Raw genomic sequence first — 27,304 nt, forward strand, 5'->3', positions numbered from 1 at the left:
TGAAACCTCATATCTCCAAACAGACAACTTTACAGGAGAAGGAAAAACTGTCTTATTTTTAATGGAAGTTAATGTAGAAATTATTTATTCTAAGCAGTTTTGGATCATTTCTACAGGTCCATTCATCACGAAACTTCAAAATAATGTAGGGCAGTTTGTGATTGTGTCAGAATATGAAAAACAACAAATGTGGAGTGAGGCGCATTGCTGGTTCATAAATGGACAGAACAGACTTAATGTGTTGAATTACCATTTGCCAATTTTGCTGAAACTAAAGCAATAAAGCCATTATAAAGAACACAGATTACTCGCTGACAAGACAGAGCACTTTTATTTAATTCTTTTTTTCCAAGTACACTATAAAAAGTATTTAACATTCGGTCATTAAAACAAATTATAACTGGTAAAAAAAAATCCAGTGCAGATATATTTTTGATATATATGTCTCTCCCACCCTGAGATATACAAACAGAAGTGTTTCATATCTGACTGGTTAATATTTCACAACATTAAGTCCAGTTTCAGACTAAAAAGAAACCCCACTGACTGAGAAATTCAGTTCTAAACGGTGCAGCTCACATTCAGGGAGTGTAAACTCAGCAGTTACATTCATTGCTTTGGTTAGAAAACAGAGCTATTTTTCAGTAGCACTGTTACCAAAAAAGTGGGCAGTTGAGTCGGACAGCACAGCACTGTTGTATATTTCCCAAAGGGGCCAGTTTCCTGACACAGACTAAGCCTAGTCTTGGGTTACCACTGGAAATTCCTTAGGCTTAATCTAGGTCTGAGAAAATGGTCCACAGCATTTAATCCCTTAAAGCAGTTCTGCACCAAACTGTTGTTAATTGCAGCATAATATTAAAAATATAATTTTTAAAAACTTCAAGCTTGTGCATGTGTGTGTCTACATACATGCATATATGAACACACTCTCATTCACACGCGAACTCCAAACGGCAACGTCAGACTGAAGTTACTTGAGAGTTCACTGCAGGCTTCCCTACTGGCCAGACTGGGAAGTACATGCTTAGATACGTCTTTACAAAGTGGTGTGATTTAATATAGAATTTTATATACAGAGTATTTTAGTAAACAAGCGCATTAAAGAACAAAGCAGAGGTTCAGCTGCGTGACGTTCAGCAGCTGTTCTGAATTACAACAGTGCAGAAAAGTGCTTACGAGTGCAGGACACTCGTATTACTGATCCTCCTCCTCCTCGTCTTCTCTCTTCACTTTCGTCTTCATCTTCCACTCCGTCGTCTCCGTCGTCACCAGCACCTGAGGGACAAACATACTCAGACTTGGTTTTCTGACTTAACCCTTTAAACCCTAGAATTAAAATTTTAAGCCAATTAACTATGACAAATTATCAAGACTAAATATTAATCAGGTAAAAGGAATAATAGACTTTTTCAGGAATTTCTATAAAATAATTAATAACTGCTATGGCAGGGACCATAAAAAATGTTGAAAAATCAATAAATCGGGACAAAATTGATCGTTATACATTGATATTTTAACCCCAGTTCATCAAAATTTGAGGCACAGAAATTTTTTTGCCAAAAATGGAAAAAATGTGATTTATATTTGCATCCGAAAGACAAAAACAGACGATTTACCAATAATTTTAATGCTAAAGAAAATGAGAAACAGTGATTAAGAACACTGTTTGTTTCCTCTGTTGTTCTACGCAGATGTGTTCAAACAGTTTGAGCAGCAGCCGAATGAAACTACCACATGACTGTGTGGAACTATTTCACAGTTTCTATGATGTATAAGAGACAAACACTTTATAAATCACTGTTTAAGTATCAAGACGAGGAAACAACCTAAAGAACTTCTCCACTACAGGTTTGATACTAGGGCCGGGAAATATGACTATATATTTCATTATCGTGATAAATTACGTCTCAATACAATATAGATTTGTTCAGTTCTGACCAACTGCATGTTTCAGTATAAAGAGAGTGAAAGTCCCAATTAAGAGGACTTAAATGTTACTGCGACACAGTATGAAAAATACTGAATAAAATCAGTGTTCATAGTTTTTGACAGTATTTTCTTAAAATGTAGCACTACCGGTTCCTTTTTCTGGGTTCCGACTGATCATTTCATAATGTGTACGTAGAAAATTTCTAAGTATCACAATATTATATTTTTGCCGCATTGCCCACCTCTGTTTGATACAACATGAAAACATGATGATCCTCTTGATATGCAGAATACAGCAAAACCAACGAAGCAGAAAAGTCCCTGCTAGCATGCTAACGCCATCTGTAGCCATAGTTTTTTAAATGAATTAAATGTCCTTTGTTTTGGTGCATCACTAATATTTTCATTATTTATGTGAGACAGTTTCCATTTGCACCAGAAGGGGGCGACAAAGCCTTAAGGCCTTACTTTTTTAAAGTAAGAGTTACAGACACAGGAAAAAACACATGGTTTGTTCACTTATTTTGGTTAGTTATGTAGCTGTGAGTGAGACACACTGGTCTACTTAACTCACACAGAGTGTCGATGAGTGAGATGATCTGTTGCCGCATGTCCGTCATAAACTCCTCCATTCTGCCTTCCATCATCGCCCCCAGAGAGTCCATATCAATCGGCATGCTGTGCGCCAGAAACAGAGGCCTTCTCAGAAGCCGGCGGTACCTAAAACACATCCATACACACCATAACTCACATATTTCAGAATCTCCATATTCTGAAAATATTTACGTGTGACCGAATGATTCAAACTTACCTTTTGGCACATGAACTGTACTCCTGTAAAAGAGAACGTTTAGTGTCAGTGAATGACGGACATTGAAAGCTTTGCAATTTAAGGGGATTTTAAAGCTAAATTTGTATCTGGAATTTTACATTAATCACAGCCAACATACACAGACAGACTTTCTCACCATTGATTTTCTTACCATGGACTAATTCAGTGAGATTATGCTGGGAGTATGTAATTATGCATCTGACCAACTGACCAGCAAAGGAAGAGAACTGTTAATTCATAAACAGTGAAACTTGAAAAGCAGCTTCAAAGTTCTGCTAAACGTTTTCCAGGTTTGTAAATACAGACATGAACTCTACCCCTACCTTTATCTTTGGATATGCAAATGTATATGAGCACAATGTACAGTACTGTAAAACTGAAATGAGTACAGGAAATCAGAACGCTGTACTGGCAACTGTAACATTTGGCGGGGGGGTGACAGTACCCCACTGCATCACAGAGTAATCACACTGTTGCTGTGGTATTTTATCATGTTACTCAGACCTTTTTCCATGATAGCTCTATTAATTCTTTTAAAACATCAACAATTACATGCATTCAAAGTAAAATACAGGCCAATTTTAATTAGCCAATATGAATTAACATTAATCTAACAATGTAATGAAATGGTAACTGTGGTGCTTAATAAGACGGAAGTTTTAACAGATAAACACAATGTTACAAATTCCCCCAACGTCCATCATGTGACCATTTAATAACTACAAGATTAACGTAGACAATTCTAAAGTTCAAATAATGAAATTTAGACAGTAAAAGAAAACACTGTACATTCAAAACAGCCTTCAAAATCTTTGTGCCAATAGGTTCTTCTGTTTCAGACAGAGAGAATATACTAAGAATATGCAGATTAAGGCCCGACACCATTTCTTATTTTTACCTCTACCCCTTGTTTTCGAGTGTCACCTTGCCCCTTGTTACTGAGTTGAGAAATGGAACCCTCAAATAAAAAGAGCATTACTTCATTAACAGCTACTAGGTATTTTCTCTTTTAAAAAATACGATAACCACTGTATTACCTTAGTTTAGTCGTATCAATGTATTATGGTCTTTTTCCTCAAAACAAGCATAAAAAAATGACTAGTAGACTAGTATTACTTTTATAGTACTACTATAAAACTAGTAGTATGCTCACATTTCGGTAGCCAGGTAGCTAAATTTCCACTCCACCTTAAAAGGTGCAGCGGTTACATTCTGACCCCTCAGGCATCAGAACTTGAAGTTGAACGGGAAAGTTAGCTCACTGGCTACATCAGCATACTAGCAACTGTTTATGCTTGTTATGAAGAAAAGGACCATAATACACTGAAACGACATTAAACTAAGATAAGACAATCGGCAACCGTCTTGCCGGTTTTTCTTTTTTTCTCATAACACTCTGTTTGGAGTGTGCCTCTGAAAAACCTCTGTCTGGAGGGTCATGTAGCCCTAACACTTCGCCCTACCGCTCTATCTCAACACAAATCGGGACACCCTACACCTAGATGTGAATGCACAAAAAGGAGGAGTAGAACTAAGTGGTAGGGGGTAAAATGGGATGTTTGGAGTGCCCCCACCTCCAGTCTCCTCTAACACTGAACATGTGAGCCAATATCAGTTAACTTACATACCTACAAATATATTTAGCAGCACACCAACAGAACTGAACAGCGGTTTTCCTCAGTTTCACTGTTTGTGTAGTCACAGTCCTTTGCCTTTGTAGGGCATTATAGATGTGGACCCCTGCATGAGTCACTGACCTTGATGAACTGGAAGGGGTCATGCTCCTGTGGCAGCCGCTCGATGCCTGTGTGAACGGACGGATGCGAGTTAGGTTCTGCTGGACGCTGAGGCTGCGCTCCGCCTCATGGGTGTGCAAACTCTCGCACAGTGATGACAGAAAACTCCAGCCGGGTCCTCAGGGTGCCTCTTAAGGTGAAGGCCTACGGCAACAAAGAGGGTGTATAACAGGTCCAGTAAGGGGGGCAAATAAAACTCAGTTTAAAATGAATCAACTTTTTTAGTCCCTGAGAGGCAAATCATAACTGGGCATGTAAGCATTTGCAAAAAAAAGTAAATACATAACTAAACAAACAAAAAATATTTACAGATTATAGGAAATGGTCATTGATCAAGTCACCCTTTGGTGGACGCACATCTGGGGCAAGACCAATAGAGGACCAATAATTTTGGCACAAGTGGATATAATGCTATGTGAATGATCCCTATTTTTAAACTCACAGAATAAAACCAGCCAATGAAGGAGAATGAAACACTCAATAAAAGAGCTTTGAAAGCTGAACAGATGAATTCACATAAAAAGATAAAAGGCACAACTATCCAAAGAACATCTGTAGGAAGTCAGGTATGAAGGTTACAATTTTAGCTAAACAGCAGCGTTTCAACAACACTTACCAAACACACAGATAACCGGTGGCGAATTCAAGCATGGAAAACAAATAAAACTGAAATGCGCTGCACACACTTCACCAAGCTTTACCAGCCACATGAATGGACATGCTAGCATGTAGCTATGTGTGTGGCAAGATCATTAAATACAATATCTAAACAGGGTCTAAACAGCTTGCTTAGCTAGGAAGCCCACCCACTGCAGGCTCCATGGCAGTACTAACATATTTAACATGCCCTCATCCACTCAGCCTCATTATTTCCCCTTGGGGAATCTCTAACTCAATCTCAAGTTCAGTTCCATTCGAATTGCTCAGAGATCATTGCGCCCTGATGTGTTTCCGTTTTCAAACTAGTCCTGGGTGATATTGGACAATAATTAGCACAATATTTTCTAGTTAAAAAAAAAAATTATAAAATAGTCCATTGCTAACGGTTCTTTAGTAAAGACAGTGGTTCTATATAGAACCATGAACACTGAAAAAAACCCTTGGCATGCCTAAATGGTTCTCTGCATGGTGAGATGGGTCTTCAGATTGATGGAGAATGTGTTGTTTCTGTACAGAGTCATAAACTTTTTGAAAATGTTTCTCTAGAACACCAGAAAGGGTTCTTCTATTGTTACAATCCTGATGTCATATCAATAGAAGAACGCTTTTTGGTCTTATATAGAACCCTTTTCAAAAAATTCTATACAGAACCATATACAATACGTTCTCCATCAATCTAAAGAAACATTTCATCATGCAGAGAACCATTTAAGCATGCAAAAAGTTCTTTGAGGGTTCATGGTCCTACATAGAACCACTGTCTTTAGTAAAGAACCACTGAAGAACCATTTTTTAAGAGTATACCTCCCCTGTCGTTTTAATAGATGTTACTGAGTGCATTCGTGAGCTAATTTCGTTGTGGGTTCATGGTGGCTTGTGTACTAATAGCGCTCCCTGCTGGAGAAACTTCAGACTGCAAGTGACTTCCAAAACTTTGTCCACCTACTTTACATATTTAAATTAAATAAATTAAAATAAAAAAACAAGGTCTAGAAGCGTTTCTGTAACTGTAGTGGAGTAACTCTGGAATGTAGCTACACTCTTAAAAGATGGTTCCTTAAGGGTTCTTTAGTAAAGAAAATGCTTCAGTAGAGAACCACAACCACTTAAAAACCCTTTCCATGATTAAAGGCTTCTTTGCATTATGAAAGGGTTCTTCAGATTGTGCTTTTTGAGAGAGGTTCTATACAGCACCCAAAAGGGTTCTTCTACGGTTACAATGTCAACCTTGTAACAATAGAAGAACCTTTTTTGGTGCTATACACAACCCTTTTCAAAAAGGTTCTATATAGAACAAACTATAGCATCAATCTGAAGAACCACTTCATGATGCAAAGAACTCTTATCATGCATAGGGTTCTTTGAGTGTTCATGGTTCCTTATAGAAACACTTTCTTTACTAAAGAACCCTTAAAGAACCACCTTTTAACCACCCATTTTTAACCCAAAAATGGTGGACAAAGCAGTTTATAACCCAGAGCAGTGAAGCACTTTAGAAATTATTAACATTTCAAACCATAACATTCGATTTGCTGGGTTTTTGGTTGTGAACTATTCCATCTGTTACACATGACTGTCACTACAATATGATTCTATACCAAAGCTTATAGTCACACGACAAAGCTGAGGGGGAGCGGCTCCTCTATGCCCTCCTGTAATAACAGGCCTGGTGTGTACATGTGTGAGATACAGAGAGACAGACTTAGATGTCATGTGTGTACCTTGTTCTGACGCTCCACCTCAGTTTGGTCCTGCAAGTTTCTCTCAACTCTTCTGATCTTCCGGTCTGCCTTCTGCAGCTCCAGGTCCAGAGAGGCCTGCAGAGAGACACAATGTAAATAAGAGCAAAGCAGCTCATTCTCACAGTGGCAGTAAAACACTCACACTCTGTCTCATATTTTATAGCACAAACTGGATGAAAGCAGCAGTTGTGGTTGCCGGTTCCAGCCTTTTTAATAGACTTTAACATTTTAGATACTAAAGTAATCTTATGTTTGTAAGATAACAGTGGCTTGTTACTCTGGAACGTCCATTCACTGTTAATAAGAAACAGTAAAATCTGAAACATTTCTATTGTGCAAAATAGTGTTTTGTGCATAAAACTCTGTCTGCAGAGACATATGATGCCGTCATGGTGATCATGTTTTTCTAAGTTTTCATTAGTTTTTAATTGTTTATTATTTAGTTTTTCTTTCTAGTTTTTGGTTTCAGTTTAATTTTAGTTAGCCTTGAGGATGCATTAATAGGGTTTTGTTTTTATTTTCTGAAAAGTAATATTTTTGGTTTAGCTGTTACTTAGTTTCTGTTTTAGCTTTACTGAGTTTCTTTACTGAGTTACTTAGTTTCTGTTTTAGCTTTACTGTTTTAGTTTTACATGTCCAAAGACATGCAGTCAGACCAATTGGACACACTAAATTGCCCCTGGGTGTGATTGTGTGTGTGGATGTATATGTCTGTCTGCCCTGCGATGGACTGTGCGACCTGTCCAGGGTGTTTCCTGCCTTCCGCCCAATGACTGCTGGGATAGGCTCCAGCTCCCCGCCCCCCTGTGACCCAAAAGGATGAGTGGTTTAGACGATGTGGGTGCGATTATAATTATTTCTTATGATGAATACAGCAATAGTAGGTATTTTATAAGGGTAGAGTAAAAATGAACCCAACAAAACCTCTTTTACGAAAACTAAAGTTTTTTTTTTTTACCTCAGTAATTTCATTTTAGTTATTCTTGCATTGGACATTATAGTTTTGATTCCAGCCATTCTTTCATGTCCGGAAACAAAGTAGACTGTGTCAAATGCAATGGACCAGACAGCGGGAGGTGATCGAAGGTCTGCTTCATTGTTATTTCTGTTTGAAACGTGACCAAACCATCCCTGACTCAGCCACTCAGCTAAAGGGGACAACGCTTGCATGGTTTACGCTGCCTGTATGTTACATTACCATCATTTTTTGGAGTATAACAGAATAAACAAAACTCATATTGGAGGAAGATCAACAAGTGTACCAACAAACCACTCACTGCTGGTTGGAAACAAACAGACCATTTCCTGATGATGCCAATAGAACAAACGGTGATATTCAAAAGTTTGATCCCCCTTATTCAAATCACGTTTTGATTTTCTAAATGAAAATAAGTGAACATCCTCTACAGGGAACAAACTTATAAACTCCACATTTCTGCAAATTTTATTTCACAGTTTCTATTTATTTGCTGAGTTTTGGAAAATCTGTGAAATTCAGTAATTGTGCTCTAAAGTGTGCAGAAGTGTGTTCTCTGTAAAGGATGTGTTATTTTCATTTATATAACAGTTAGTTCTGGCCACGCAAGCTGATATGCTGTTATGGTGAAACATTGCTAAGTGAGAATAAAGATGGAGACAACGGGCATCCTTGTCTAGTGCCCCTCTGCAGTGTGAAAGGGGCACTAGACCCACAGCCGAGTTGGTCAGACTCTGAAGATGAGACTAAATTCCCCAACTGTCATCACCACTGAGCAAGCTTTTCAGTCAGCAGCTGTGACAGAAGAACAGCTAAACAACCTGGAATCAGCCAGAAATGAACCGAATACAGTACGCCAAACTAAATGGGCTGTAAGATGCTTTACAGACTGGCTGGAACAAAACAACATTAATAATGCCCTGGCAAAAAAGGACAAAGCTGAGCTAAACCTGATATTGCGGCAGTTTTATGGCTCAGTGCGATTCTGTCAGACTCTGAAGATCAGACTACACGTTTGGCGAATGGTATCGGGTTCATTTCTGGCTGATTCCAGGTTGTTTAGTTGTTCTTCAGTCACAGCTGCCGACTGAAAAGCTGCTCAGTGGTGATAACAGTTTGCGAATTTAGTGTAAGGAGCTGGAGAACGAACTGCCAGCTGTGCAGTGAGTGGGCGGAGTTCATTACTCTGACGTAGCAACAAGCTGCTTGTTAAGGAACTATAATTTGGCAGAAGTAACTGCTAACATTAAAACATATTAAACGCCACGTTCACAGACGAATTTATTAATTTCTTACTTCATTTATTTAACTGTTGTATAAAAGCAATAGAACACTCGAGGTCATGTGTTATTGCAAATAACTAAATCATTTTCTCACACTCCCTCTTGTGTTCCATTGCTTAAAGAAAACTAACAAAAATGTAACTTTTGCATATGACTTTAAACTGTATGTTCAGGTGTCAAACAAAATATTTATGTACTTATTTTTATTTATTTATTTATTTGTACAGGTGAGTGTTCGTTGTAGTTCAATAAATGCTCAACAGGGAACAAACTGAAGTATGGCATCTTGTACAAATTCTATTGCACAGTTTCTATTTATTTGTTTATGTTATGTTAGGTTAACATCTTGGAAAATTATGTGCCATAACTTTTGCACCGGCCACATTGTTATGTTTTATTATTATCCAGGTCAGTAAATAAACAGTAATTGTGTATTAAAATGTGTAGAAGTGTGTTCTCTGTTGAGTGCCTTACTTTCACTTAGTAAATCAACAAAACGTGGAATTTGGTGCCCAAACTTTTGCATAAGTCCACTTTTTATTTGTAATGAATACTGATGTGTCCACAACAGCAATGAAGGATCATCTTAATCACAGTCATCACAGCAAACATCCTGTTTGTTTGTAAGTTATAATAACAAATATGTTTGGAATGACAGAACTAATCAAATCAGATTTGATCAGAATTCATTAACAGTAACCACTGTGATTGGTAATATGATGGTCCACCAAACTAGTGTCATAGACGCTTAAATTAAAGATGTTAAACAAGGCTGTTCCTGCAGTAGATAAAGACTGACATAACCTAAACTGGATTGACTGATGATGATTAGGGCGGACCAGATTGGCAGGGGAGACCATCACTGTCACAACAACAGCAATGTTTTCATTAATGTAAAGTTTTTAATAAATATTTCCTTTTTCAAATCAACAGTTGACTGTAATTGGTACTGAAGCATGTTTGTTCACTGTAAATACAATGTATTACCAGGTATATACGATAAATGTTTCTATTATTGTGCCCACGTGACTTATTGGCAACTCTCTACCACGAGACGTACCCCTCCCGAAATCTGACCACATGTAGTCACTGGAGATGCCTTGGAGAGCTGTTCAGTGAAATCAGTGAAAAGGGTCTCAGTGACTGTGTTTACATGCAAAGAGTTTAGCCAATCTGATTGAATACTTTCATATTATAGATTAAGACTGAGGTGTTTATGTTCACTTATGTTCACTCAACAATCTGATGGAAAATCTCTGTTTACATGCTCACTACAAGTAATCAGATCAAAATTATGAGCATACGTACAAAACCACTTGTGTAGATGTTACCATGACAACGAGCATCACGTGAGTCCAGTCAGAGTGAGACGAGCAGCAGTGAGCAGTGCTTGTGTTTTTAATTACTTTAAAATGATGTCAGACTCAGAAAAACGTGCTTCACATGTCCTTATTAAAGAAGGCCGAGAGGAAGACGTCGTGTTCTGAGACACATAAGCTGGACGTCCGTCCCACCGCCGTCTTTTAAAGATCAGAGCATAAACTTCGTCTCCTCTGCAGACCAGTTTCTGCTCCGCCATGTTGAATGGCATAAACTTTCACTATGACCCGAACGAACATGCGCAGAATGTACTTAAACTTTCTGATTGGGAATGTAATCAGATACAGACATTTACATGGTTATTATTCTTCTATTTAACAGATTATTTACAGGATTACCCACCTCATTCAATCTGATAGAAACTGTATTCAAATAGCCTCAATCAGACTAGTCTATTCCAATTGAGCTATTAGTTGGATTGTTAGTGAATCTTCAGGCTGCAAGTAAACGTGGCTACTGTGTGTGACGTGTCCTACCCTCATATCCCTCATGGTGTTCTTGAGTGTTTTGATGCTGTGTCCACTGTGGCCTCCCTCGATGGTGCACACGTTACAGAGAAACATGCGTTCATCCACGCAATAATAGCGAAACATCTCGTCATGCTCTGCACACTTCCTCTTTCTCATGTTGCGCAGTGGCTCCACCAGCGGGTGCTCCCGGAAAGCTGGGAGCTCCAGGTGGGGCTGCACGTGCTCCGGACACATAGACACCTCGCACTTCAGGCACGTCTTCACCGCTGTAGACCCTTTGCTCGTATCCATAGGCTCTGGGGGGCAGTAATCACAGCGCACCCCCTCTGTCCTGTGGGTGGGGCTCTGCCTGATGGATACAGGGTGTTTGGCCTAACTGCGGCGCCGGAAACCATCAGCAATATTGGCGAGCTTGAAGTTCTTCTGCCACGGCGCCAAGCACCTGTGGCTCTGCCAGCACTCTGAACAGCGCAGACACCCTCGCTCCAAGCGCCCCTTCAGCTTCCGCAGGCACGGCAGGCAGAAGTTGTGGTCACACGGCAGGAGCCGGGGGTCACGGTAGAGGTCCAGACAGACAGGGCACGTCAGCTCCTCCTCCAGCACACTGGTGTCCTCCACAGCTGTGGCCATGTTGGCGGCAGTGAGAAAAGGCGGGTTTTGAGAGTGAACGTCAAAGCACGAGCTCCCCTCTCGACTCTGTAATCAGAGGAGAGATCCCCAAGTTCAGTTTCCCAAATGGCATTGACACAGATTCAGTCACAGCAAAGCAGAAGGATGATTAACCTGGCACTATTTTTTCATCATTACTTTGGTCATAATCCTATGAAAATAAATCATTATTAGCCAAACGTGTGGTGCTTTGTGAATATCATCCCTGGCATTGTCTGAAACGGCTCGCCTGCAGTGGTGAAGTACTGCTGATTTTCTATAGTTCCCAGTAAGTCATTCTGTGTCCTAAACCACCTCGAAAAAGTCTGAATGGCCTTAAAGAAGACCTGAATGTGGTCTCCTAAATCCAAAAAGCCCTAATTATTGCATGACTCTATTATATTCTCATGTTATACTGTTACAAAAACAAAAAATAAGTAACAAATGTATAAACCTATGTTCAGAGTAAGCCGACCCTGTGTGGGTGCTTCAAAGCAAAAAAATATATATAAAATATAACTTTACAAAAATGCCCCTATCGATGAATAGGGGTGCAATGATTATTCACCTTAGTCGACTAAAATCGACGACCAAATTAGCTGGCAACTAATTTATAAGTCAAGTAGTTAGTGACATCATCACGTGTGTTTCTCGTGTTCACTACGAATATTTTGACATTGCTGCTTACTGGTGAGTTGACAAAAGTGCAGCCTCAAGAACAAAATCCCCCAAAGTGAGGGAACATTTCACGCTAAACTCAGGAAACAAGGTTGCCAGTTGTGCTATTTGTAAGGCTGACCTTAGCTGGCATCTGAGAATGAAACACGTCAGCTCACTTGAACATTCATAGCAATAAGTTAGGTAATGTTAATGCTAAAAGCCATCTTATGTCATGTTATGAGCTGTAACAGTTTCAAAATGCAGGTTGTCTTAAATCGTTAATGGAGCTGGACAGAGAAATAAGTAACTATTATTCACAACGGCTCTGTTTCACGTTCCTAATAACATTTACAGTTTAAAATGTTGCAACATTGTCTTAACATCGAGGACACAGGCGCGCTCACATTCTGCAAACATAGGAAAACATTTGCAAACACTTTCCTGTTTTTCATATGTGAATTGTGATGACAAGAGCTGGTCTAGCACATCACCAACAGCCATGAACTAAGACTAAAAGAGACAAAGTTATTAATGAGCCTTTTATTTTAATTAACGTAAATAGACAGTTACTTACCTGTGTCCTGGAGAGAGTGACGGCGCGGGTCATTCGGTCCTCTTGTAGGTCTGCGGGCCTGGGAGGGACACAGGGACAGGGGGTGCACAGGTCAACCTGGGAAAAAGAAAAACAAAACTGTTAATGAACTAATTGCTAATATTGAACATTGGCCATGAATGACATCCGGAGATATACGTACTTGAAGTAAATGCTGAGTATGTCTGTATTGTGAACGGGAATGTGAATACCTGAATTTAATTTTGGTTTAGTCCACTGGGAGGGGCTATAGGTATTTAAGGAGAGGCCCAGTCTATGTAGGGGGGTCTAACTGCTGCAAGTAAGATGGCTCGTCTCGCTGCCGATATGTACCCTGAGGTAGAGAGGGAAAATAAGTGAGAATAGTCAAGGAAGAGTAATAAAATGGCTGTCATGCATTTGAGTTTTATCTTTTTTGTGTAAATAGTTGTGTGCAAGTACCATGGTGCCTTCACCTTTTATAGTGCTGTTTGGATTTTTGATAACGTGTGCAATAAAGAAACAGGGAAAGAGAATCATTTAACCAGCCTTCTGCTCGATCTTCTTCTAAACATGCCAACACGGTAAGCTCCAGGCCACTTTGAGTCCACTCTACCACATGAACGCTCACAAACAGTTTCAGGAGGTAGATCTACGCGAACACACAGGGGAGTGTAGATAGACATCAAAATGCACTGTTTAAACTTAGACTGGATTTTTATTTTTTATTTACTTGATTAAGCGACACTGATTTAGTTTTGTTACATTTCATTGCTGCTATTTTGGAAGGCCTAGGTTTTCAATTTTGACAGGAAAAGGATGTTTTGTCTTTTGTATTAGCAGGAAAGTTCATTACAATGGTAAAATTTTCAATAAGTTATTTATCTTTATTGTCTTCATTATTAGTCTGCAAATGCATAAAACAGCCTCAAGCTAAATTAAAAGCTGAGAGCTACATAAGAGCTATTTGGTAATTGGGCGATTTATAATCCAAATGATCGATTATTCGTTTCAATAATCGATAGATTATTCGACTCGCCGTATGTTGCAGCCCTACTGTTGAAAGAGAAAAGACATTTAAAATAAAACATAAATAAATACATTCATACATTATAGTTTAATCCAGACACTTTCCAGACAAAGACTAAAGTTAAAAAGAAATTACACCGACTTTTCAAAATTTCTATATAATTCAGTCACTGAGATGTAAATAAAGTCAGAGTAGTTTGATGTGAAATGATTCAGTTGCAGAAATACCAGCCAATTTTTTCCCCCTAGCGGTGGTGATAGCAACCAGGGTCACCATGTACACAAGGCAAAAACTGCTAATTTAGTATCCATTACCAACATGTCTTTTCTGATATTTTTATGTTATTGACCATGGAAACAGTACATGGAAAATTATGTTGTCCTTGGTGACTATTCTGCCTCACAACACCCTGCATGCACCCCAAACCCCATTCCTCCCCCCACTTTAATGGCTCTTAAAAATATATCACTGCTGTCTGAAGAAAACCTCGTATCTCCATTTATGACGTTTTTCAGTTTTTGACATAATTTGAAAATGCCTGTTAGCCTTTACATTGTTTGTAAATTTCATGATGAATGGACTAAGAGAAACAGCTCGAAATGACTTGGAAAAACGTCTGGTTCCATTGACTTACATTAAAAGTAAACTAGGTTTTTTCCTTCTCCTGTAAAATGACCATTTTGGAGTTTTCTTCCAACAACACCGATATGTTTACAGCCAAATCCTTACTGCAAATCCTTTCTAAAACCAGTGTCTCAGACATCAGGCGGCATCTTCATAACCATTTAACATAATAATTTTATGTGAGGGAGCTGTTGGAGGTGGACGTCTGGTTCCTATCACCACCACTGTGAACAATTCTTGGCCTGTAAGTTTCTCTTGAACGGAGCGTTTCACACCAAACCACTCTGAACGACTCTGTTTAGATGTAAGCCGTTTAATTATGCAGAGATGTTGGAAAATCGGTGGGGTTTCCCTTTAAGCTTAATAATGTAGTGGAAGTGCTGTAGATCGGAACCGAAAGTGAGACGAACCGTCACCTGATTTGCGTTTTCTAACTCTCTCTGCTCTGCTGTGATGAGCAGAAAGACCGTGAACAGTGACCAGTGACCAGAGACCCGCAGAAAGGCCGGGACACTACCGGACAGAAGGACACACAACAAAAGCAGTGAACCTCCACAGACGCCGGCTTAAAGAGGCTTTACTGGCGTTTTACTGAGAGACCGGGTAGCGCACACAGGCTGGAGATGGAGATATTAGCTAGGAGGCTAAAGTTCGCGTCCTATTCGCCAGCTGTTTGTTGGAATTTTCCCGTTCCACCTTAAATGGGGCAGCAGGTACATTCAGGCGCTCGAGGCAGAGACGCCAGAATGTACCTGCTGCACCATTTAAGGTGGAACGGGAAAATTCCAACAAACAGCTGGCGAACAAGCTGGCTTTGTCGAGATAAACTAACTGGACGTAAGCTAATGTAAACACAGGATTTCTTCGTTTGTTTCCCACATAAGTTCAGCTGAAGGTCAAGCCTGTCCAACAGGAGAAGAGCTGCCCGATTCCTACCGGACAGTCTTCACACACAGTTCAGTTCACGGCCTTTGAGAAATCCTGCTGACAAATTCCGCTCATAACTTCACTGAATGTCAAGGACAACAGACATTATTTTATGTGTTACTAAGGAATATACAAGCTAACACGACAAACAGGCGTCTTGGACAGCTAATAAATACCAAAACACCAAACGGTCCGCTTTACTCCGCGCTATGCAGGTTAAAAGCGAGAACTGACTGGTGACAACACAGTGACAGGACTAACGACAGCGATGTTCTAGCTGGCGTTTCCTGGAAAATGAAACCGGTTCTAAGCCATTTAGACACTTAAGCTGATATGTCAGTCACACAGCACAGTCAACTCACCTCAGATAAGAAACCAGGGTCCCCTCAGAAGCTCGGTTCACCTCAAATCCCGCCGCAAGCTTCAATTTCACCGCTTTGCACTTATTGGCTAGTGTCGTCCTGCTGTGTACGCGAGAATTGGCGGACGTCTTGTGAGTACGACCGGCTGACCAATCCTCACGAAGGAGGGCGGGATTTGTCGTAATAAGGGTAGAAAAAGAAATGCACGCTCTGGGGTGCGGCGTGATTTATGCAGTAGCCTATTGGACTTTATAATTACAATTTATGAGACCTCTTGTGGAAAAACAAATTATAATGCAAAAAGCTTTACTTGGAGCAACAGGCTTAAGTTTTTTTTATTTTAAAATGTAAAACAATAAGCTGGGGGAGTGAAATTGTTACACAGTAATGCCAAAAAAAAAAATCATTTTCATGCAATAACTGTTATGTTCAACCATTAAGGAGGCTTGAGAACTTCACTGTGTTTGTTTTATAAAACTTATAGCTCTAACGTTCATGTGGGTCATACAAAATGCATAGAAAAGAGCCTCATGCTGTCCCTGCAGTACACTAAAGAGTTCATAGGATGGCCAACTGAACTGTCCTTGTTTATTTGAAACAGAATTTGATATAGTATATAAAAGTGTTAAAGATTCAAAATCTTTACTCCCATGTCTGTGCACTCCATGTATGTGAATTATGCTACAAAACAAGCCCTTTTAAATTCAGTGTCTTTGTGATGTCATGAAACCCAACATATTTACATTTATCTTATATAAGTAAAAACAGAGCTTGCCTTGGAGCTGCAGGACAGCACATGTTTTTGCAGCAGGTTGAATTATAGCCAAGATCACTACAGAGGCAAGACTGAGGCAAGACCGAGACCTGGACACAGCGAGTCTGAGTCAAGACTGAGACCTGGATACATCAAGTCTGAGTCAAAAACAAGACTTCGTAATAGCTGAGTCTGAGTCAAGACCAAGACCAGATTAAGTTTTTTTTTTTCCAAAATAAAAATTTAAAAAGGGAAAAAACTAAAATTCATTTGGAGTTCACTGTACATTTATTATCTACATATATAATATAAACAATATATTATTATTACAGGTATAAATGAACATTTTTAAATCTTTAAAATCTGTTTTGAAAAAAATCTAACTAATTATTTTATAGTCTCACTCCAACTTTGCATTGTAACTTTTGAAAGCAGATGATGGTGAGGTTCTTCTTCTATCTCTTCTTTAACTTATTCAGTTCAGAATCACCCCCTAAAGCTACCTGGACGTAAAAATAAAACACATATGTCACACATATGCTGCTTAAAAATTCAGCACCCCCAACCTCAACACCTTCCCACGTCCCTGGAGGGTTCAGCGAAACAACACACTTTAAAAAATTCTACTTAAACTTTTAAGTCAACCTCCTGCATAGCTTTCTTCATTTTCTCAACTTAGTTCAAATGTACAACTAAATTACAATTTTAGCAATGAACATAAGTCAACAAAATACAGTTTAGGTTGAACTTCTCTGAAAGTGGTTTTATCTTTATATGCTGAAATTGTAGTTCCTCCCCCAATTTAGTCACTGTCAGCTCCACCTGTAGACTAAGAGCCCTCTTACCACACAGTGTTCCTAGCTGGGGCACAGGGACACTGTGTGATAGTGGGAGTCATGGCCTGTGGGCGGGAACTGGCAACGATAACGTGTATCATTTTTGAAGTAAGCTCAACTTAAACTGTTTTGTTGATGTAACTGGGATGCAGAACTAAAAACGCAAGCTTTTATTTGTTGGCCTGACTGATTTTTTACAGGGTTGTTAACAAAGGTTTTTAAAACAACAGTTTTCATAATTCTGCCACACAGATTTCAGTTGTCAATTTATTTCCAAGCAAAAAATACTTGCGGCAATTATCATCAGAATAGTCCTTTATTGAAAACAACACAGTGTGATATTGTCTACTTTCATGTCAATGTCCAACTTAAATGTCACTAAACAGCACATAAAATTAGTCATTCGTGTTTACACTTTCCATGTAAATGAAGTAATCCACATTAAACCCCACCAAGAAGTTCATATTTAAAAACAGACAACACTCAAAACCAATTCTTTCCTTCTTCACATGGTCAGATTTGTCAAGCTATCAGCCAAACAATCATTGGACTTTTTAAAGAACTTCTTTAATAACTCACTATTTGCTCCAGCATATCTGCACTGTATGACATTGCTGAAACATGAATGTGATTCCTTTATGCAAATGAGCAAAGAAGAAACAGTCCAGAAAAGGTCCAAAGACATATTTTAACTCATGCCTTGTGAAAGGAAGTTCATTTACTACTTAGCTAATTGAACCTTATACACGTGTCTGGAATTACACTAAAGGTCTAGAATGTCTCTGAACTGAGTCCTATTTGGAAGTTGATGGAGGTATTCCATCGATACCTGTACCTAGACTGAATCCTAATCTTCAGAAGCCTCAACAACAACAAATATTTTCAGTATTTAAATGTATCCACCCTTTTAACTTTATTACAGCTTCCATTCTTTTCAGGAGACTTGCTTTCAGCTTTTCCAAAGGAATCTGCAGAGATATATTCCACATCTAATAGTAATTTTTAGAGCTCTGGTTTTGGACACTCCTGTTTTTTCCTGTGACTTTTCGACTTTACTCTTTCTTATGCAAGAGGATTATTTAGCATCTTTTTTCTTCACAAATATTTCCTGTAAAATGAATAACATGTACTTCTTAGTCATTTTGACTAGGAATTAATCAAATGAAGGATACTCTCTGACTTCTGCGCAGTACTGTACATTTACAGCTCATATCTTATGTTGTAAGCCACAGGTCCTTTGATGTTGAAGCCAAGATAGAAAGAGACCACTCCTTGGCGACGGACGCTGGCTGGATGTTGGGGAGAAACCTCAATCCCCTTTAATCCTTTAACAAAAAATACTTTGTAATTTTGCACCCATCCATGCACACGTTGAAGACCTGGGATTTCGGTGCTTTCATCTCCTTTGTGAATACGATCAATGCAGGTTTTGTCTATTCGTGATGTATGGACAAGTTTCTGGAGGCCTCGCCCTCCTCTGAGGAAAAAGAGCGGCACCAGAAAGCGGGAGCGCAGGTAATTTTGGTACGTCCTCTCAAATGATACAAGCATATACTTCACACATTCGGCTATGTCTGGGGAGTTCTCTTTGACCTGCTCCTCATCAGGCCAAAACAGCAAAAGGACCAAGAGGTAGAACTCTGGGCTTCTTTTGTCTTTCTGTTCTTCCCAGAATCCCTTTAGAATGGACTGAAGTTCTCCCAGTGGCCTGAGCACCGGAGATGTGGCATTTCTTTGACTCAAGATGATGTTCGCAAGAATGTACTTTTGGACAACATCAGCATCAGTCGGTGAATACAAATGTAATTCTCTCAACTGTTTTGTGATCAGTTCTAGGTCTGGATCTGGAGCGTGCAGCAGTCCTGCAAATGTGCTGACCTTTCTTTCTTTCAGGATCTGCAGCGGTGTTTTTTCCGGCCCACTTTCGGTTACATATTTGTTGTAGCATTTCTCAACATTTGGCCGAAAGTAACTTGGCTCATCCTTGTCAATGCTTGGCTTTGAGTAAGTAAGATACTGTTCAAAAAACTCAAACTTCTTCTCAACTTCATCTCTGAGACTAGTAAGTAGAGCAGTATACTTTTCACATTTTTCAGCTGGACAAGACTTAAAGAACGTCTGAGGGGTTATTTCTTGCGCAAGAACCTTGGACCATTCCATGTTCTGTTTTGTAAGATGGTAGAAAATGATGTCTGCAGCCTCCAGGAAGCCGTACAAGCCCCTGTTGTTAAAGGAGTTAGATATATTTGTCATACCATGATCTTTCATCTCTGGTGCTTGCTCTTTCACAGCAGCTTCAGCCTCATCTTCAAAAGACTCAGTCGCTTTCTTTCCAGTCGTCAAGATTTGTCTTGGTGAGCATTCTGTATTCATGACAAGGTTCTTGAGGTGGTTTTTATGCACTTGTCCAAGCGTGTCTCTAATGAAAGAGTTCTTTTCATCCCTCTCAATTGCAGTTTTAGCCCAATTTTCACCTCTTTTATAATCTTTCTCCTCAATGTAATAGAATCGGGCTAGAGCTTGTGGAAGAAATGGATCTTTATCAAGTTTCATTGAGGCACTTTTCAGGACTAACACACACATATGTGTGCTTTCTTTTGCTTTAATGTCTTGGATCAATCTAGAAAATTTAGCCTGTTTTCCAGACTCACGTTTGATTGTCTCCTTGTCTTCTCTTTCAGATTCATCTTTGTCCTGTATTGTTTCCCGCTTTGTGAGTATTTTTTTGATGGTTTTTACCAAATACAATGGCACTGGGTTTTCACAGAGGTCTGTCAGGAGATTCCTTGTGATGATACTTCTCGTTACACCAGCTGAAGTCAGTAATTGTAAACATTCCTCAGCAATCATGGGGTGTGCCATGCGTACGTGATCCTCACCCCTGTTCTCTTTCTCCTGGGTAGAGAATATGACCAGAATGTCTGTGAAGGGTTGCATTTGATGCTCCAAGGAGAAGCTGCCAAGACCAAGACTTTTCTTATCAAGAAACCGTTGACATATATCAGGGGAGAGAGAAGAACCAGGGGCATATGAATTAATCAGTGCTAAATATGCTAAAAGTTGCGCTTTACGAGACCTCTTTCTCTTCTTAATAGGATGGAGAATTGTACAGATCTCTGTAACAACAGATGGATTGTAATTGCCCAGCATAATGTTAAAAGCGTGGAACTTAGTATGTCTGTCTCCATGTCTTTGAATGATTTCAGCTTGTTTTTCCTTCAGTTTGTTTTTCTCCTCTTCTGAAAGACTTGTGCACAGTGTTGTGCTCCTTGTTGTTGTGAGCTGACGGACACAGTTTAAAATGATGACCACAGGGACAGTGGTAGTGACATTTCTTGCCTTTATCTCATCAATGAGATTGTCTTCAAGGTTTTTTTCAAATGAAGGCTCATCACTTATATTGTCTAGAAGAAGCAGAACAGTGTTCTGGTTTTCAGGACCACCTGCACTGAATAACTGCACCACTTGACATGCAACAGCCTTCGTGTCTGTTGTAGAAGCGACCACTTTGGCACACCTGAGCTTTTTTCTCAGGTCCCATAGTATCTGCATGGCCAGAGTGGACCCTCCACTTCCGGGTCGGTGGAATAAGTTGACATGAGTGATGCTTCTGCTCGTCTGTTTGTTTATGTCAATCTTCTTCCGTATTACTTCATACATATCACGTTTAACAAAGGGGGACCCCTCCTTTTCAGCCCAATAGAAGTTCAGCCACTGTGGTGGTGAACCTCTGTAAAATTCTGATTCTTTCTCTTTGGCATTTTCTGGACTGATGTTTTCACCCTCAAACTTATTAGCCCACACAACGTCAAGGGTTGACAGACGATCTCTAACAACGGTCTTTAATGGCATTTGTTTGCCATGTTGTGAAGGGACAGTGTAATATTCCATCAGGTCTGAGTTCTGAGGTAAACCCCTGACTGGTTTTAATTTATGTAGACCAAAACTGTGATTTTCCAAATTCCTTAAAGGGAGAAAAATATGAAGAAATATCATTAGTTGAAAATGTGAAATCAACGTTTATTTATTTCAACATCCTCAACATGGTTTAACATGTCAGATAACTACCTCTCTTTGCATGTACTATAATGTATGTTATTGATTTCAAATAAAGAAAAAATAAGTTTAAATCTTTCCAACAAATCACACCATTCAGTGTTGATGGTTTTTCCTCATGGCAATCTTTGAGACAACATTGCACTGAAAATGTGTACATTGCAGTGTAAACTACTCATAGGTTTTTTGCACAGTTAAGTTTTAGTCAGTGTGAAATGACTCCTACTAGATTCTGATTAGACACTTGAAAAAACTTATACATGACAATGATTCAAAAATGCTCATATTGTCATGTGATTATTTGTAACTGTGTGATTCATAAGCACCCACACTGTCTGTTGCACAGAGATTTATACTGCTCACCCATATGCCCAACTTAAAATTTGGTCTGGCTCCAAATTAGTGCTTCAACTGATTGTTTGGAAACATTACAGGTATGGAACCTATGCACCATATTTTTGGTGTACATGCCTTATTACTGGGTGCTATAACATGCAAAACACTTTTTACTAGCTACTAAATCTGAAATTAAATTAAATTAATTAAAACAGCATAATTGAGTTTTTTCAATCTCACCTGGCTAAAACTCATTGATACATTGGGTGTGTCTCAAAACCTTGTGAGCTCTCTACATATACAGCATTTTACATCACAATATGCGCACTCCAAACAAGAAATCTGTCCCAATTCTTAGATATCTCAAATATGCTGCGTACTAAGGACTCTCATTTAGGCCGAATAATGAGAGAACATTGGATGTTTCCTCAGCTGCTGAGGCAATACCGTAACGCAACGCGACACTTTTGTTTGAAGATGGCGGGCAGAAGCGCTTTGCCAAGCAGCGAAGTCATCTTCAAATGTAAGTTATTCTGATTTTCTGTGTTTAGGCTTGTTTTGAATAGCCAGTTGGCTAACAAACTTGCTGGCTAATGACCAAGTAGCTTAACTAGGGATAGGTTTTGTCAAACTTTAATTAATGACGAGGTAGCGTGATCTAATCATTGATCTGGTTGTTTGTGTCTTGAATGATTTGGCAGAATAATAAGGGTTAAATGGTGCTTTTCTGTAAATTGCTAACGGTTAGATGGCTAGCTATTTAGTTGTCCATGGTCGCGTACACAAGTTGTTTCCCCTTTTTCAGGGACCAGATCAGCGCTCTAAGCCTTCATAAAGGCTCGTATAGAGAGCGAAGCTGTGTATCGGGGAGAAAACCTCTGGTTTGTCAGCTAGGAAGTAAGAAAATTAGGGTGTTGGTTGAACAGTTAGATCAGGGGTTTTCAAATCTTATTCACAAAGGCTGTAGCTGCAGGTTTTCACTGGAAACAAGCAGGAGCTCCCCTGATTCCTCTTAATCAGGAAAACAATTAATCATGAAAACATGCAGCCACACTCTTCGGATACGGCTAGACACCAATGAGTTAGACATGCTTTCTCAGTTACAGTATAAGATGTAACATTGGTATAGGATATGTAGTATAAGATGTAACAGCAATTTGCTTGTGTGGTTGAGCACTTCCCTAATCTGGTTAGAATTTTAATTGAATAATATTGGATCTTTTAATCTCTTTACCTATTCTCTAAAAAAAGGAAAAACCCCCTGATTTCATTTTGTTTGTTAATAGGACTATCCTTTGGAATTGGGACTACAGGGAAAGGTGGCATGACCTAAAAGAAATACAAGGTAAGTTTCAAGACAGAGGTGAAGATTAATAGTAGATTAGTACTGTAATTAAAAAAAATCAAGAATTTATCTCTTTTAAACATAAAAAGTGCATTTTAAACATAGTTTAAATATTTTAAAATGCTTGAGTATAATTCAGCTAGGCAAAAGAAAGCAAACTGAGGTTAGATTACAGGTTTGCATTTATTTTAAGTCTCCACTATCCAGGAGTGGGACTGACAACAATCACCAAGGATCATACCCAAATTACACCTGCTCTGTGGTGGTCCTGTGGGGATCCTGACCACTGAAGAACAGGGTAACAAAGTATGTAGAGAAACAGACAGACTACAGTCTGTAACAGTAGAACTACAAAGTGAAATTATATGGTCAGTGGAGCTGATTAAATGGACAAAGAATGAAGATACAGAGAAGTGGACTTGATGAAGTGGCTGGTCCATGTGTATGTATATGAATATTTATGTAATTTCATTGTAAAATAATTACTTAAATAATTACTGTACTATTGTATATAGCTGGTTTAAATAGTTTGATTGCTAGTGAATGACTAACTGTATATTTATTTATTAAATTGTGTAGTTGTGTATATCATTGTTCTGTTTGGTTAATGCAAGTTATCTGCAGTTGTGTGTAGTTTGTGTAGATTTTAATTTGATGTATGTATTAATGTGAATGTCTTATTAAAATATTCAAAACAAATAAAAGTGTATCTGTTCTTAAAAATGATTTTCTCAAACTCGCAGCTAGGAGATTAATGAGCCTTGTATGATATAGAGAAAGGGTTTACAGTTGATCGCCCCCCCACTTAGAGGAAAGTTTACATTTGTAAATTTTAACTGTTTAAGAGCAGCAAGTATCGCTCATATTCTTTAATCTCAGCATTTATTGTCTATTTTGCTGTTTCATTCAGAGCAAATACCATTAAAATCGCTATATAAACTGCCAGAGCAGATCCATGTTGGCTAAATGTGCTTTTGACAGCTGAGGTAAGTAAATGCCGGTCTCGTGCAGTGGGCGGGAACAAGCAGTGACATCACTGCTGTCTAACTAGAGTGTCTCATTTATCTGTCTTATCAGGATAGATGATGGCTGGAATGCTGCCTATGTAGACAGTGGCTACTTGGAGAGCTCACTAGGTTTTGGGACACACCCATTGTTTCATTGTGACCAGACTTGAAACATAAATAGATTCCTTTCTTAGGGGGCAGAGGCATGCAAATTCATAGATGCATACCAATCTTTAATTATATGTAAGCCATGTAATTTGTGTATGTATGTCACAATATCTCTTGTTCTGTTTGAAACAGAGGAAATATTTCAAATCACAGAACTCCAGAGGAGTTTCAAATGACAGAACTCCTTTTTCTGAACAACTCTGCCAGAATGTGCATGTGATAAGTTGCACAAGCTACTGTATATTTCGATTTACAGCTATTTTCACTTCAGCTGTAAACCAAAGGGACTACTTTGTCCTTTGTCCTATAAATACTGATTTCTTGTATAACTATGTTTTATCACCTGTCTGTACAGCACTTTGAGCTGCCATCGGCATGAAAAGTGCTATATAAATAAAAATGATGATTATTATTATTTTTATTATTATTTATGATTATTATCATTGTAAAGTATGTTTTTGCCATGCATTATGTTGAGAGAGCCTGCAAAGACTGTTTTACATAAAAATAAGGCTTTACAACATAATTGCAAAACAATGCTTGGACCCCATGGATTGCCACTCTTTGCTATATTGAGTTTATTTATTTTCTGGCCTGTTCAAGAGGTGAATGAAAATAAAAAAAAAAAGTGTTGTCATTTGAAATATTCTGTTGTAAACAGAGCAAGATTGTTTTATACAGTAAATAACTAGCTTGCATATAATTAAAGATTGTTACACCCCTAAGCAGCCTAAATTTTGCATGCCCCTGAACATTGCTCCTGTATTTTGCATTGAAATAATTGCATCTTTTGTGTTACGTCCTCCTATACTAGGTAAGTCTAATGGGATGAATCATCTTAAAGTATATTTAGATAATCTACAAAGTACAGTGTGTCTCAAAAGTAAGGACACACCCATAGAAAATGAAAACTGTTGGTACACGATGGTCCAATTTTAGATTTCTGGGGAAAGCGGGACCTGTTAGCCCATATCACAATTCCTGATTTTTAAAATTGGATCACTGTCTGCCAATCAACTTTCATTTTATGTGTTTTCTTACTTTTAAGACACCCTGTATATCAAGCAGAAAATAATATTGTACATACTATGTTTATTCAACATCGACACATACAAAAACTGAAAAAAACTGACTGCTAGAAACATTTAATGTAAGATCTAAAAAGAAAATGAATGTGCAGTAACTGAGCGCAAGACACTATACCTTGTGAACCTTTTCTAATCACTTTGAAGTCAATCTGTTCTACATCTCATCTATAAATGATGGGCTAAACACAGTGTCAATTTTATAAACTCATTAAACAGTAATTCTGTGTCTGTAGTAGTATTACAAACTGTATTACCGTGTAGTACCTTGGAGCCCAGCCTGTTATATCTGCTTAGAAGAAGAGAAACTGGAATGCCAGTAATTTCCTAGGAAACAAAAATGATGAAAATGAAAAATCTTACAGTATATAATCTCAGCATTGTACTGATTGATTCTCATCGACTCACCTGTCTGTTGAGAGGTAGAGTTCCTTCTGAGTGTGATCGGAATGTGGCTTTTATGACAGGGAAGTCTATTGTCTCTAGTTTGATCAGATGAAACATGATCTTGCTCCACCCACTTACAGATGCTATGCTTTCATCTTCAGTGAAGTGAAAGTGAAGACTACCTTTAATGAGCTTGTGAAGAAGTGTACTGCCTAGATACGAATACACACCATTCACTCTGAACCTTATTAAACCAACTAGACCAGACCACTGCCTCATTTTTCTCCAAAATAATTCCATAGTTGTCTACTAACCAGACCTAAGGGCAACCTTATTAATCTACAAGATAACCTCATAGTCCTGTTTCAACTAGACCTGAACACACCCTCATTAATCTCCATAATAATCCCATAGGTCTATAGCAACCAGACCACATCAAACAAAGATTATACAATGATTTTGGTAACTTTTTAATGGGAAAATACTTACATTTGTGGGTTTCTTTGGTCTATCTCAACCAAAATTGGGACACCCTACCCCTAGACGTGAACGCGCAAAACAAAGTCCTAAGGGCTAAGTGGTAGGGGCAAGGGGTGAAATGGGATTGTGCCAAAGTGTTACCTTCTTTTATTACATATCTGTAACTTTTATTTGTTCGGCTTGTATTATTCTTCACTTTGTACGTGCTACCACCTGTTATAGTTGATGCACTGATAGATGAACTGAAGCTGAAACTTCGTCTGCGTTTCATTTTCCTGTAAAATGATTTCCCTTTCCCTGCAGAGATACCTGAAGTAAACAGAAACATAATGAGGTCATTCTTCGCTTAGGTGTGGTAGGTTAAAAGTATTTTGAAACTGGTTACATCAGACATGGAAAAGATTCCAGCAGAGAATTTGAACGTTTGCTTATTACCATACTTCCAGTGTGTGCAGAGGGCAGGGGATGAGGTGTTTTAAAAAAAGGATTTTGTGGGGGCACTTCTGGAAGAGTCCTAATAAGAATTTTACAGTATTTGAAGTTTTGGTAATATTGTGGTATTCTTTATGCAGATCTGATTTTAATCACACAAACGTGATGTATATTAAAGTCCATTTTTCTAGTCGCAAGAACCAAAACAGACCCAATCCTAGTAAAACCCTATTCAATAAACACAGTCACAATGTAATGTTCAAACACTTTTTCAACCAATGATTATATCTTCATCCTTACAAAAATAGTATTATTGTTATTATTATCCAAAAACCTTCATCTTTTCAGGCAACTCGACGGTAAATATCAAACTATCCCAATAATCCTACAGAAATGTGATTTGATCATTAACCAAAGTTAGATTGAGCCAAATGCTATAAAAACCCCAATCAAGACTGTATGTTTCAAACCATGGTGATCGTAACCATGGCAACTTTGATATGATGTAAAATAGGATTACAGAAA

General features: G+C 38.6%; 1 protein-coding gene and 1 pseudogene across 1 annotated transcript; both read right to left on the reverse strand.

Annotated features, from left to right (window-relative positions):
• Window positions 1-837: 837 nt before the first annotated feature.
• On the reverse strand, window positions 838-11,701 carry LOC118816837 (annotated as a pseudogene).
• Window positions 11,702-18,664: 6,963 nt separating this feature from the next.
• Window positions 18,665-26,243, reverse strand: LOC118816711 (sterile alpha motif domain-containing protein 9-like). The gene is made up of 3 exons (XM_036583250.1): window positions 25,889-26,243; window positions 25,738-25,807; window positions 18,665-21,447 (listed from the first exon to the last, which is right to left on the reverse strand). Exon 3 carries the CDS (start codon window positions 21,141-21,143, stop codon window positions 18,684-18,686), a length of 2,460 nt encoding a protein of 819 aa, XP_036439143.1. The 5' UTR covers window positions 21,144-21,447; window positions 25,738-25,807; window positions 25,889-26,243; the 3' UTR covers window positions 18,665-18,683.
• Between the last annotated feature and the right edge of the window lie 1,061 nt (window positions 26,244-27,304).

Source organism: Colossoma macropomum, unplaced genomic scaffold (genome assembly GCF_904425465.1).
Source record: "Colossoma macropomum unplaced genomic scaffold, Colossoma_macropomum, whole genome shotgun sequence".
In the NCBI taxonomy this organism is placed as follows: domain Eukaryota; kingdom Metazoa; phylum Chordata; class Actinopteri; order Characiformes; family Serrasalmidae; genus Colossoma; species Colossoma macropomum.

Bases quoted from the DNA above. Each gene is read 5' to 3' on its own strand.
- LOC118816711 (XM_036583250.1), bottom strand. From the start codon at position 21,143: ATGTATGAAGTAATACGGAAGAAGATTGACATAAACAAACAGACGAGC.